This window comes from Rhipicephalus sanguineus, chromosome 6 (genome assembly GCF_013339695.2).
Source record: "Rhipicephalus sanguineus isolate Rsan-2018 chromosome 6, BIME_Rsan_1.4, whole genome shotgun sequence".
Taxonomy (NCBI): domain Eukaryota; kingdom Metazoa; phylum Arthropoda; class Arachnida; order Ixodida; family Ixodidae; genus Rhipicephalus; species Rhipicephalus sanguineus.
In genome coordinates, this window is record NC_051181.1 from 71,685,748 (window position 1) to 71,698,233 (window position 12,486).

The following is a 12,486-nucleotide window of genomic DNA, read 5'->3' on the forward strand; positions in this document are numbered from 1 at the left end:
AGACATTCGAGCGTTCGGGAAAAAGGTGAGAACTTCGAATACAAAAAAAGAGAAAGAAAACAAATTCTCATGGCACAAGAAAAAAAAATACAGCTGCTTGTTGTATAAAGTGCAATGAATTGCTGTAAAGGATGTCAAAATTATGCTGGCGTTATATTTATGTGCAGCTTTTGTAACATTTTTTTATGGATGTGGTGGTATGCAGTTTCACACCGAAGCTCACACACCATACATGTCATATATAGCCTGCGGTTCGAGTGATATGACCTTTAAATATAAGGGCATTCCTTGTAACGCTCTTCACTCGTGACATGTTAGAGAAAAAACTGGCTTTGAAAGCGACGAAGAATGCTTTGCCTACTCTGTTAATTCACGTGTCAACCAGTGTGTAGGTCTTGCGAATGCAATGAAGCATTTTTAAGCAACCAATACTTGCGCACGTTTCTGAATGTCAGAGCTCCACATCCCGTGGTTGCTCTATCGTATTTACGATGGCAAAATAAGACATGCCCAGACCTGTAGTTATATTTTGAGAAAGAACTTAGCTTTAACATTTATGTGCCAAAGAACGGCTTGTCTTTACTTTCTGATACTCTAGCTAAGAATACCCCTCCGTAGAAGTTCCTTCTGTTCCTGAGTTTGTTTTGACGCGGCCATATATGTAATTGCATGGTGGTCTGCTTGCGCAAATCGAACCCAGATTATGCGTTGCTTCCGTGAGGTAAACTTGTTCACATTTTTGTTCAGGCTGATACTTACAACTGCTAAAGATTCATTTAAGACACGTGTAAGCATTATCATATTAGAAAGGCGATAATCCCACTGTAGCGCCCCAAGAAGTAAGACAGCAGGAAATGCAGTAATGAATCGTGTTTGAGCCTGCAGTTTTTCGCAATGGACCATGAATACACGTAGAGCTTTTACTGAACTTCCATCGATCCGTCGTTAACTAATTTCAACACTAATTTCAACAACGGCAACGCAAGAAAGACTACAGTCACTCTGCAATTAAATTTGAATAAGGCAAACGCTCATCCTCAATAGTCGTAAAATCTTCTTTGGTGTCGAAATGGACCAAATACGGGAACAAGAATCGCAGTTCGAGCTGCCATGTGCTCGGAAATTGAGTTCAAAGCAGAGAGTTCGGTTTTCAATTCGAATACCAAACATTCTCACACAAAATCAACGTAGTTTTGTAATATTTCCTTTGTGTTAACCGGTTTCAATGGGATAGCAGAAGGTAACCTGCTTATGGCTGCTAGTTTATCTCCGTTCCATACGTTCGATGCACCCACACGTTTCATCCATGTTTTGGCTATATTAAACCCGTAAAATGGAATTTCCGCGTGGGACGTGACATTTCCAATTTATAAAACTATACTTCCAGATACGCGCAGCCAGTACACCATGCCCTCTGACTATCAGAGTAAGTGAGCGTAGCCTATATATTCGGTAGATCCGAAATATAGTCTACCAAAAATGTCAAACTGAATAAGAAACCCTTGCTATTTGTTTGCTTTCCACACCGTATGCTGCTGTATGTTGTATTTCCGTACACTAAAGAAGGTTTGGGTTTATTTCCTGTCTATCAAAATTTCCTGAAAAAAAAAAATAATGTGTTTCCTTGCTTTATTTTCAAAACAATTTTCCACTGCTTCAGTATTTCGGAAGTTTTACATCACCACTTATACCTAAATGTATCAGTGATCTTTTTTTTCTTAATACCAAGTTTTGCCAGGTAAGTGTACAAAGATGTTTTCCTGTTCGGTAACGACAGTCGCATACCTTTCTTTCTGTTTCCTAAAGAATAGAAGTAAGGCATTCCAGCATCCAAATTTTTATACTTATGTGCATCAGGCTCAGTGCGCTTGACAAAAACTTACCTTTCCGTTTTTTTTTTTTTTTTGTTCACAACGGATGGTTAGGGTACTCTATGAATGCCGCTACTCTGGTGACATTCACAGCTCCCTACACGTGCGTTGTTTCTTTTTCGCTGGCCACGCTTAGTGCTGCCGCTGTAAAGCTTACTTCTCCGGAGAACCGCGCAATCCTGCCCTGCCGAGCGCACCGCCCTCAAGCGACGGGTGCCCGGAGCTTTATCCGCGGGAGCGATGGAGAAGCTGAACGCCCCAGCATCTTCCGCCTCCGGGATCCTGCTCGTTCTCCGACTCCTCTTTCTCCTCTCTCGCAAAATACGGCGCCACTATTGGGCAGCGCCTGCCGTGACGTAAGAGGCACTTCACCAGTCCCCGCCTTCGCTCGCTCCGCCCTCTCCCCCCGATCTCCCACCGAATCGCGCCGTTGCGTTGGCGGAGGCGTTTCGCTCGCGAAACCCGCCGAACGGGCTCGCGACAGTCAACAAAACCTGGCCGTTTGCCGGTGGCGTGCGAATGGCGAGCGCTCGCGTTTAGCGAAGGGGGCAACGTGGCGGTTCAGTCGTACCCTGCTAGTATTTCGCTCTGAACGTCGGATTTGTGAACAAGTGCGCGTGCTCGGTGTGTAGTGCCCCTGACAGCGGCACAGTGCTCCCACTATCGCCTAAAAAGCCTACCGTGTTCTAAAGTATTATGAAGGATCGCTGATTCACTATTGTACCTCTCCATCTTCCTGTCCCGTGTCGTGCGACTTTCGCTGTGACGCCTCTACTGCTACAGCTGACAGCGCTGCAAACAAAACAATCGTGGCCTCGCTTGCCTTTAGTGAAGAGGAAAGGTCGGCTGCGGTAAGCTCAGGCGAGCTCCCGACTTCAACCACAGCCAAGAACTCGAAGCACCTTCCTCAGTGACCAGTCTTCCAGCGTCGCCCGGAGCGGTCAGACGAACATCCGAGGCTGTTAAGACGTATTGGACATCCGACACATCAGCGGGATCAATCACCCGCTGCGTGCGACGAATTGAAGGTCGGCGCCCTGTCGGACGCGTACACTTCACGGAGTGCCCACGGCGCTTTGCAACTGAAGGAGAAGAAGCGCTGACGGTTGTCGTCGTTGTTCCCTTGGCGGCCAGCAGGGCCCACGGGTCCCAGCAGCGTGGGTTGGTGGGAGTCTGATGCGACGGCGGCGGCGGCAGCCAGGATGAGCTGCACCGAGGTCATGTACCAGCCTTACTCGCCCTATTTTCCCTACCATCAGCGGGCGGCCGCCGCCGCCGCCGCCTCCTGCCCCGGCGCTGGAGCGGCGTCCGGCATCGCGGCCGCCCAGGCCGCATGCCTCGACTACAAGGTGAGCATGGCTTATCATATATGCGGCTGATATATGGGCATTACTTTATAGCGTGTTCTAACTTACAGTTATGGACAATCTGCTACTACAGGTTTTCCCACTCACTTTAATCCAAGTGCCAGCTAAAATAATCCCTACGCCACTGAAATAATTTGAGCGCCATACTATTTAATCCATGTGCCAAACATTTAATTCTAGCGCCAACATATTTAATCCAGGCGCCAGCACGATTAGGCCGCATGCCAGTGAGTTTAATCCATGTGCCACCTTGTTTAATCCAAGCGCCAACAACTTTAATTCAAGTGCCATTCACTTTAATCTATACACAATAAACAGTAATACGGGGCATGAAAACGGCAGTGCTATTGAAATAGAGTTGCTACAATATGAAATACGATAGCCGGAAAGCAGACTGCATTAATATTTGTATTCGCCGCTATTATTCATGAAAAAAAAAAAAAACTTACTGCCATAGTTTGCTTGAGCCGTGTTTGGAGGGCTTGTAATTTGATATGTATTAGTTTGTGGAGCAATGTTTGGAACGGGTGCGATTATATTAATGGGAACGAAAGAAAGGCATCTGCGTGCTGCTCATTAAAAACATGTTAATGAATATTTTGTAGTTCAACAAATTAAGTGTTGCTCACTAGAGCTCATAATTGGATTTGGTTTTGGCGCACAACTGAGCACTTACTCACTAGAGCTCATAATTGGATTTTGGTTTTGGCACAAGATAGAGCAGCAGCTCCAGGACAGGTCGTGTAATGCGAAGTAAAGACAGTCTATGCTCAGTTACAGTGACGCAGTGGCTACCAAGATGTGCAATACCTAGCCGAGGGCGGCAATGGGTCAGATGGAGTATGGAATTAAGAAATTATCAAGCTCGCTCAGGGCAGGGCGAACTGGAGATAATTCGAAGAGCTTTTCGTTCTGCAGTTTGCTAAAACATAGACTGCTGATTACGATATGTGGACAACGGAAGTTATATTTTACATTCGTGTTAGTTTTTGTCTTTTTATTAAAACAAAATGAGGTGCCCGGTGATTTGAACAGTATTAACTGTTGGCCCAGTTCGCACGGTGACATATTTAACGCAGTGCGAGTAAACATACGCAGAGAAAACATAAGGCACAAGGACGAGCGGTGGCCCTGGTTCCTTCTCTTTTCTTTATACTCGTTATTCCGCGCTGCATTGTGCATCTCGCCGAACATTTGATTCTTACGGATGTCAGCGAAATGATAAACTTCTTGGATGACTAACTTCTTGGATGTCAGATAAACTTCTTAGATGTCAGCGGATGATAAACTTCAGCCATGACTTCAAGCAAAGCTCTCTTCTCGTCTGGAAATAATTCCCTCTGAAAACACGCGTGTTACAAGTGACGACGCTTCAGGAACACATCGTCGTCTGTTACATGAACATGGGCATCTCCTTTGACGCTTTCACATAAAACTTAATTGAATATAAACCCAGATAAATGCGCGGTTACTTGTTTTTGTGGTTATTCTTTGATTTCAGGAATGCGTGAATATCGTATGTAAGTCAACATCGCTCTCATCGAGCCGAGCAGACGACTACAAACGCTTTTGCGGAAACGTAGCCTTAGTGCCGTCTGCTAGAAGACGACGTGAATCTCTCCCAGATACAATCAACGAAGTACGTGATTACCCAAAATTCTGCAGTAGCGGTGAAGCATAAACTGTCTCGATGTTAAACTTTTACCACGTGCTTATAATGAGCTTATACATTTAGTAACCGAACATATATAATTTAACCGCACTGCTTTTTGAATTCTAATATACACGACACCAAACGTTCGGGCAAAATACCGCAGTACCTTATTTCCTAAGCGCGAGCATGCATTGGCAAAAAATAAACATTCCTCTCGCTTCATGTTTACCTTATTCCGACATTTAGTCTATATAAATGGCAAAACGTCTGTTTCTTGTGTATGGATTAAACTGACTGGCACTTGAATTAAAGTTGTTGGCGATTGGGTTAAGCATGGTGGCACTTGGATTAAACTCACTGGCACGCGGCCTATTTGTGGTGGCGCTTGGATTAAATATGTTGGCGCTGGGATTAAATGTTTGGCACATGGATTAAATGGTTTGGCACTCAGATTATTTCTGTGGCGTGAGGATTATTTTAGCTGGCACTTGGATTAAAGTGAGCGGGAAAACCTGTAGTTTTCATTTTATCTGCTACTCGTTTTAATTTTGGTATATGTTTTAATCAGACAAGAAATGTGTTTTTATAACATTTCTGGTACTGGCAGAACAGTGCAATTGACTGAACACTGCATAGGTCTCTTAGCATTGTGTTTTACCAGAATTTATTTATTTTCCTTTTCTTCATTTCACTTAGCTTACATAAACGTATAAATGCGCTAATTTCAATAGACTCATAAGGACAGGATGACAGACTTGTCTCTTTTACATGGTTGCTGATTACGACGCTGCGCGCATTGTTCGTATGGGCACTGAGTGTTCATTTTCGAATTCAGGCCTTAGCAGACACAGGAAGTTTAAAGCTACTGTTCGTAAGAATGTATATAGTATCCATCATGGTTACTATCAGCGCTGACTAACACTCCTAGGTTTTAAGTGCACATATATACCCCATTAAGCGGACGGGGGTATGACCGCCGTCGTAGCTCAGCGCTAGAGCATCGGACGCGTTATTCGAAGAAAGCAAGTTCGGTCCCTGCCGGCGGCAAGTTACCTTTTCGTCCACTTTACTTTCTTCACATTTATATCATAATTAAATCAAATAACATCCCCTACCCTTTCCTTGGCTCTCTTGTCTCTTAGTTCTAATTAACACTTTCATGTGGAATGAACAAGTTTTTAATGCGCATATCGAAACATGTACTTAATAGACAGACATTTCGTCAGGAATTCTTGTTGTTCGATCGAAATCCCTTTGTACTTTATTTATTATGACTGTACTGGTAGAGAATGAAGGAAGGGAATTTTTGAGGGCTCATTTCTTTGTTTTACACAACTTTAAATGAAAACCAGCAGATAATGAAGCCAAGAAAGGTGTATGGGACGCTAATTGTACCGTTTTGAGTGTATTGTAGTAACTACGATGTAGATGTGAAGAAAGTAAAGTGGACGAAAAGACAAGTTGCCGCTTGCAGGGACCGAACCTGTACTGGTAAAGATACATTTATGAAACAGAAAACTGCCGCCGAGCCCTGGATCCGTAGCGCTCAATGACAACGAAATTGACTTGCTAAACAAGATGTGATAGTGCAACGTGTCTGTTAGAGGTTTTATTGTTTTTTATGTAAAGAAATACACTATGCCGTTCTGCCCATGCGCAGTGACCATGAGATGCCTGTAGAGAGTTGTGGTTCCTTATTGAATAAAGGTCAGTTGATAATCTGCGCTGGTCCTTGTGACCTTTTGCTTTTTCTCCTCGTGTTGCGTGCGCAAAATTATCATTATGCAGCCAAACCAACTAGCCCGCCTTTCCGTTTTATTGCCGGGTTGCATGTTGGGACATGTGGTGCCAGCTGTTTGAGAAATACGCTGCAGTGCCGGAAAAGTACTAACGTTACCCAGCGAGAGCTTTTTTTCAACGAGCAGCTGTATTTACTTTGTAGCACTGCAGCCTCCTTGAATTTCGTCTCAATGGCTATGCAGGCGCCGAAGTGGGAATTGAGCCCACAGTATCAAGGTCGTTAGTGCCACGCCATATAGAAGCTGGGGTACCGCAGTGATCACAAGGCAGAGCGATGTCACCACACGTCAGGGCTGTAAGCTAGTTGAACAGTGAAGTCTTTTTGATATGCATAATCTGCATAACATGATTTTTGAGAAAATACGTCGCCTTTAAATTTCTATACTCGACCATCGTCACACACGATAAGTGTATTGTTGTATGGTTAGTGGGATCACATTTTCACACGAAGCTGGATAATACGACTATAGATGTTGATATTCACTGGTGTGGTATTATTCGAACTCGTAGCTTGGTGGTCCAAGCTTCCAAGGAATTTCAGCCCGACAGAAGCACCTTAAAAAAGACGAAATGGAAGAGAGGTTCGCATGTTGTAAGGACCGAAGGGCATCGTGGCGGAGATGGCGTATACGCGATGAGATGCACTGTCATCCACAAACTTGTTCGCGTCGTTATTTCATAATTTAATTCTACATTTTAAAAATTTATTTGCTCCGTATGTAACCACGATGGCTATGTCCCAGCTGTGGGGAGCATAGGTATAACAATGTGTGCAACATCCTTGTAAGTTCTAATTTTCTTCTTGAATATGATACGTATAATTGCATGCTGCGTCGTTTCAGTATGCGCTTTATTTAACTTACTCATTTGCTCTGGAGATAGTGTCATGCGCAACGCTGATATGGTGCATTGGTTAATTTCCGAGTGTTGCTTCCACTCGGTAAACCTTTGATCAGATAAATATATATATATATATATATATATATATATATATATATATATATATATATATATATATATATATATATATATATATAAAGAGAGAGAGGAGAGAGAGAGAGAGCTTGCACATGAGGTATTTGCGAAAAACAAAAGAAGTGACCTCTCAATAGCAAGTGGAAAGATTCACGTAACTTTCTATCGGAGAAGTCCACGTTTAGGAGAGCGTAAACAAACCAAAATAAAACTCAAAGCATCCAGTCAGTAATATACATACTGGCGCTGAATGCGAGACAGTTCTCCTTGAGATAAACGCGGCATTCAAAGAACGTACGCGATACTTCCCTTGTCCCTGAACAGGGCAGTTATCGCGGTTCGCGATACGCGGCGCACGTGAACGCAACATCTAGTTCTTTCAGCTGTATTGGACAGGGTAGTCCATCCAGTTATTACTGCATCTACAGGCACACTCTAAGAAATAAAAAAAAAGGGTCCTTTGACTCTTCTTTGAGAGTTCTGGCTTGCCACGTATGTGACTTTTTTTAAAGAGGCTCGTCTACACTGTATGTACGTGGACATCACTATACTCTCTTCGGAGAGTCGTGTGACCCACAAGAGACTTAAAGTGCCTCTTTAAAAAGAGTCACATACGTGGAAAGGCGGGACTCACCCAAAGGAGTCACACACACACTTTTTCTTTCTCTTAGAGTGTAGTAGCCCCGGAAGGTTTGGATTCCACTCCCAGATAATCGAAACACTGGATGTATAGTTCTGCATTCATACTCGCCGGCGAGGTAATCAAATTTCGTTTATGTTTCTAACGTGTGCAATAATGCCCAAGAATACGATGCTGATTTTAACCTAATTCTGGATAAGAGAGACATGCCCGTAGCCAGAATTATTTTCTGGGTGGGGGGGGGGGGGGGCACTTGCTGAAGGTCATGGCTATTTTAGAAAAATTCCATTTTTCATGATTTATTTTCGGTAAAACACCCCCTACATTAGAATATGGGCGGGGGGGGGGGGGCAGACCCCCCGCTCCCCCGCTGGCTACGGTCCTGAAGAGAGAGTATAACAAACGCACGTGTGACGCATTCTGCTATATAGTATAGCATACATCATTTCTATGTGAAGCAATTGCACTATTCTGCAATCTATGTACGTCCATAATGCGCACAGTTTGTTGGACGATGCCCTACACGCAGGAGAATGTTCGTACCTCCTATTTATTTTCGTAGCTTCTGGGGAGGCCTCGCTCTTTAATTTGCTGAGGCCACCATAGTAAGACGAATGTAAAGACGCTTTGATATTGACTACACGATAAGCTTATGACTCGTAAGCGATATAATTAACGTTCCCCTCAAAATAATAATAATTATTATTACGGAATATTTTCCCTCTTTATTAACTCCGAAACGAATGAATGATGACGATTAGGACAGTACACTGAGCAGATGATAGAACAAAACTTTTACGAAATGTGATAGTCATGCATAAGGCCTTGCCACGCTGCAGTGCTGTAGCGATATGTGCACGTCTTTTTTTGTTTTGTTTTGTTTTAATTCCCTGGCTTGTTACGGCGCGAATTGGCATCGTGATGGCAATGTTCTAGCTATAGCCCACCACACTAACTTATTATACTACCGTAAGTATAAGGGTCAGCCTAATTTTCCGGCGCTATCACTCAGAAGCAAATTCAATTACGTGTAAGTATAAACGACAACGCCTTTTTAAAGGATCCACACATAATGAATTCTAACTCAAGAAGGCATACCCTTACTAAGGCTTTTCAGGTATCCGCGTATAAAAAGGTGTATTTTCATATTTACGTGGCGTTTTTGTCTCCGCACATCACTGTTTTATACAGAACGCAGCAATAGATGGACTTATTTTGCAAGTGCCCAACATCTAGTGTGCATGAGAACATCTTGGTTTAGTGAGCATTCATGCTGCGTGAACTGCTCTTCTGCGTGAACAAATATTTACTCCTGTTGTATATCAAGAACGCAGGATCAGAGGGTACAAGAGTAACTTTATTGAGCTGCTCGTAGTTACCGAGCCTCGAGCAGACTGCCCCGATGGAGGCGGGGTCCTCGAGGAGGAGGAGGGCCGTTACGTCGCTCTCTTGTTTACAATACATGGCGAGAGCGACGTCCCGGGGAAACGTGATTCTACATGTCTTGAGTTCACGGTGGCTGCAATAGTACATAATTCACAGCCGCGCACAGATGTAAACAAGTAGAGGCCATGTGGTCTCTCACTACACACTCACGATGTTAAACACGCACACTTTGCCGTTGCTTATGTGTGTGTGGCTTTTTAGTTCCCAACATCTTCCTCCCCTCTAAGACTAAAGGTGTCGTAATTCAGACGTTCAGGAAAACGTCTCGTGCGCGTACTACGCCTGAGAGCGTTCCCGTTTCCACTGTCAGTGTTGGGAGGTGATTCCGAGGGCTCCCTGTCTGAACGCGACGGCGTCAAGCCTGGAGCTGACGGCGCCGTGCCGACGGTGTGCGCTTCGTTTCCATTACCTCTCTTTTGGCAGCTTATATCGTCCCCGTGAAATGGGATATCGCCTGGCGCGCTGCGGCTGCGCAAATGGTCCACGTGACAGAATATTACTTGCCCCGAAAGAAACACTATAGGTATGTCATGGCTGACCTTCTGTTGACTATCTTTCCGGGAAACCACTTAACGGTTTCACCTCGAACGCTCCTTACGTAAACGAGATCCCCTTTTTCAAACTGTCTTGAGCGGCCTCGGTGTTTGCCTGCTCTCTCCTTTATGTGCGTTGCAGAAGGACGTGTTGTTGGGCGAGTTGGTGTTTGCTGAGTGACATAATGCAGCGCTAAAAAAACACACACCATAAAGTAAGGACCGCACATAAGGAACTTTATGTGCGTTGTTTTTTTTTTTCGTTCATTTTTCATGCAAGTCTAGTTTCAGCATTGAGAGCCGCGTGCGCAGTTTCCTTCTCAAGAACAATTCGGCTGGCGTCTGCCCTGTGAATGTATGGGGAGTGGTTCTGTACCCAAACACGAAGTTATCCACTTGTTGTTGTAGTGTTGTAGGCTGGTTTTTCTTTTGGTCACTCACTCCCTGCAGCAGAAGCGACTTCTTCAGCGTTTGTACTGCTCTTTCTGCCGCTCCATTTGATTGTGGGTGGTAAGGAGGAGTTAGCGTGTGTTTCACTTCGTTTGCTTTTAGAAAGTCCTCAAATTCTTGAGCTCTGAACTCAGGGCCATTGCCTGTAACAATTTCGTGTGGCAATCGATATGCAGCAAACATAGATCTCACTACTTCGATTGTCTTTCTTTCGCGCTGTTGTGGAGTTCGTGTTTTTTAGCTCTAGCGACTTCGAATGGGAGTGCGGCAAGGAGAAATGATTTGCCATTTTTGTCTGCAAAATCTAAGTGTACTCTCTCCCACGCATTCTCACACCATCTCCACGGTTGCAATGGAGTGGGCTGACCGAACGAAGCAACACTCTGGCAAATATCACACTTTCTAGTGATTTCCTCAATACTGCGATCAATAGCAAGCCACCAGACCAGTGATCTAGCGATTGCCTTCATCATAGTGATACCGATGTGCTGTTCGTGCACCAATCCAAGAACGTCACTTTGAAGTGAAGCGGGAATCACAACTCTGTCATTCCACACTAAACAACCCATGCGCACACTCATTTCTAACTTCCTTACAAAGTACGGCTTTAGCTTGTTAGAAACTTTGTTTGACGAACCGCTCCATGTGAATTCACGTACAACGCGGAAGACTTCATCTGTGGCTGTCTCTAGCTCAACCTCTTTAACTGTGACAGGAAGGTCTTGTATCAGTGCAAAATAAAAAAAATGCTTTCAGACTCTTCAGTAGTTTCAGGCAGGGGGAGCCCCTACAAACCATCAGCGTTGCCAATCTTACGTCCTGCCTTATACGTGACATGGTAACGGTAATTTGACAGTACGTGTAACCAACAGTGCACTCGCGCAGCAGCCACAGAGCTTGCGGTACGCTTAGGGTCAAAAAGAGCAGTCAGTGTCTGGTGATCCGTGAAAATTGTGAAATTTCTTAATTCCAAAAGCAATGGCAAGTCCCTCTTTCTCGATTTGCGCGCAATTGCGCTCAGTTGGGTCATTGATCGAGACGCAAAGGCAACAGGTTTTTCATGACCATCGACCACGCATGAGACCGCACTGCCCCCTAAGCTGTATGCAGACGCATCACATGTCAGACGCAAATCTTTTCTGACATCATAAATCTGCAACAGCTGGTTATTACGCAGCAATTCTTTGCATTCTCTGAAACACTTGTCACACTGACTTGACCATTTCCATGCACTTTCTTTGCGTAGCAAGTTGTGTAGTGGCTCAAGTAGAGTTGCCAGATTTGGCATGAACTTCGCATTGAAGTTAACGAGGCCAAGAAATGCTTTGAGCTGTGTAACATCCTTTGGCTGGGGAGCATGCATGATAGCTTCCACCTTGTCTGGTGCTGGGTGCTACCCATTCTTGTCAATTACGTGTCCCAGATAGCGCACTTTGCTTTGAAAGAACGAGCATTTTTCTGCATTAACTCGGATTTCATGATCCTGTAGCTTCTTAAGCACTCTTTCGGTTCTTTCATAGCACTCTTGCTTATCTTTTCCTGAAATAAGCACATCATCTATGTAGCATGCAGTGCCAGGAATTCCTCGTAAAATCTGGTCCATTACTGCTTGGAACATCGCCGGAGCGTTTGCTACTCCGTACGGCAGTATTTTAAATCTAAAAAGACCCATATGAGTGTTCACTGCCAATAGCTCGTGGGCACGTTCATCAAGTTGAAGTTGCAGGTAAGCCTTAGAGAGTTCTAGAAC

At 44.3% G+C, this 12,486-nt stretch overlaps 1 protein-coding gene across 2 annotated transcripts in view; it reads left to right on the forward strand.

Annotated features, from left to right (window-relative positions):
• The first annotated feature begins 3,008 nt into the window (after positions 1–3,008).
• LOC119395878 (uncharacterized protein DDB_G0271670) overlaps positions 3,009–12,486 on the forward strand; it is an 88,389-nt gene continuing 78,911 nt past the window's right edge. For both annotated transcript variants that reach the window (XM_037662883.2, XM_049416803.1), the window contains exon 1: positions 3,009–3,220. In XM_037662883.2, the coding sequence (XP_037518811.1) occupies positions 3,074–3,220 (147 nt within the window). In that variant the 5' untranslated portion in view covers positions 3,009–3,073. The remainder of the gene's footprint in view (positions 3,221–12,486) is intronic.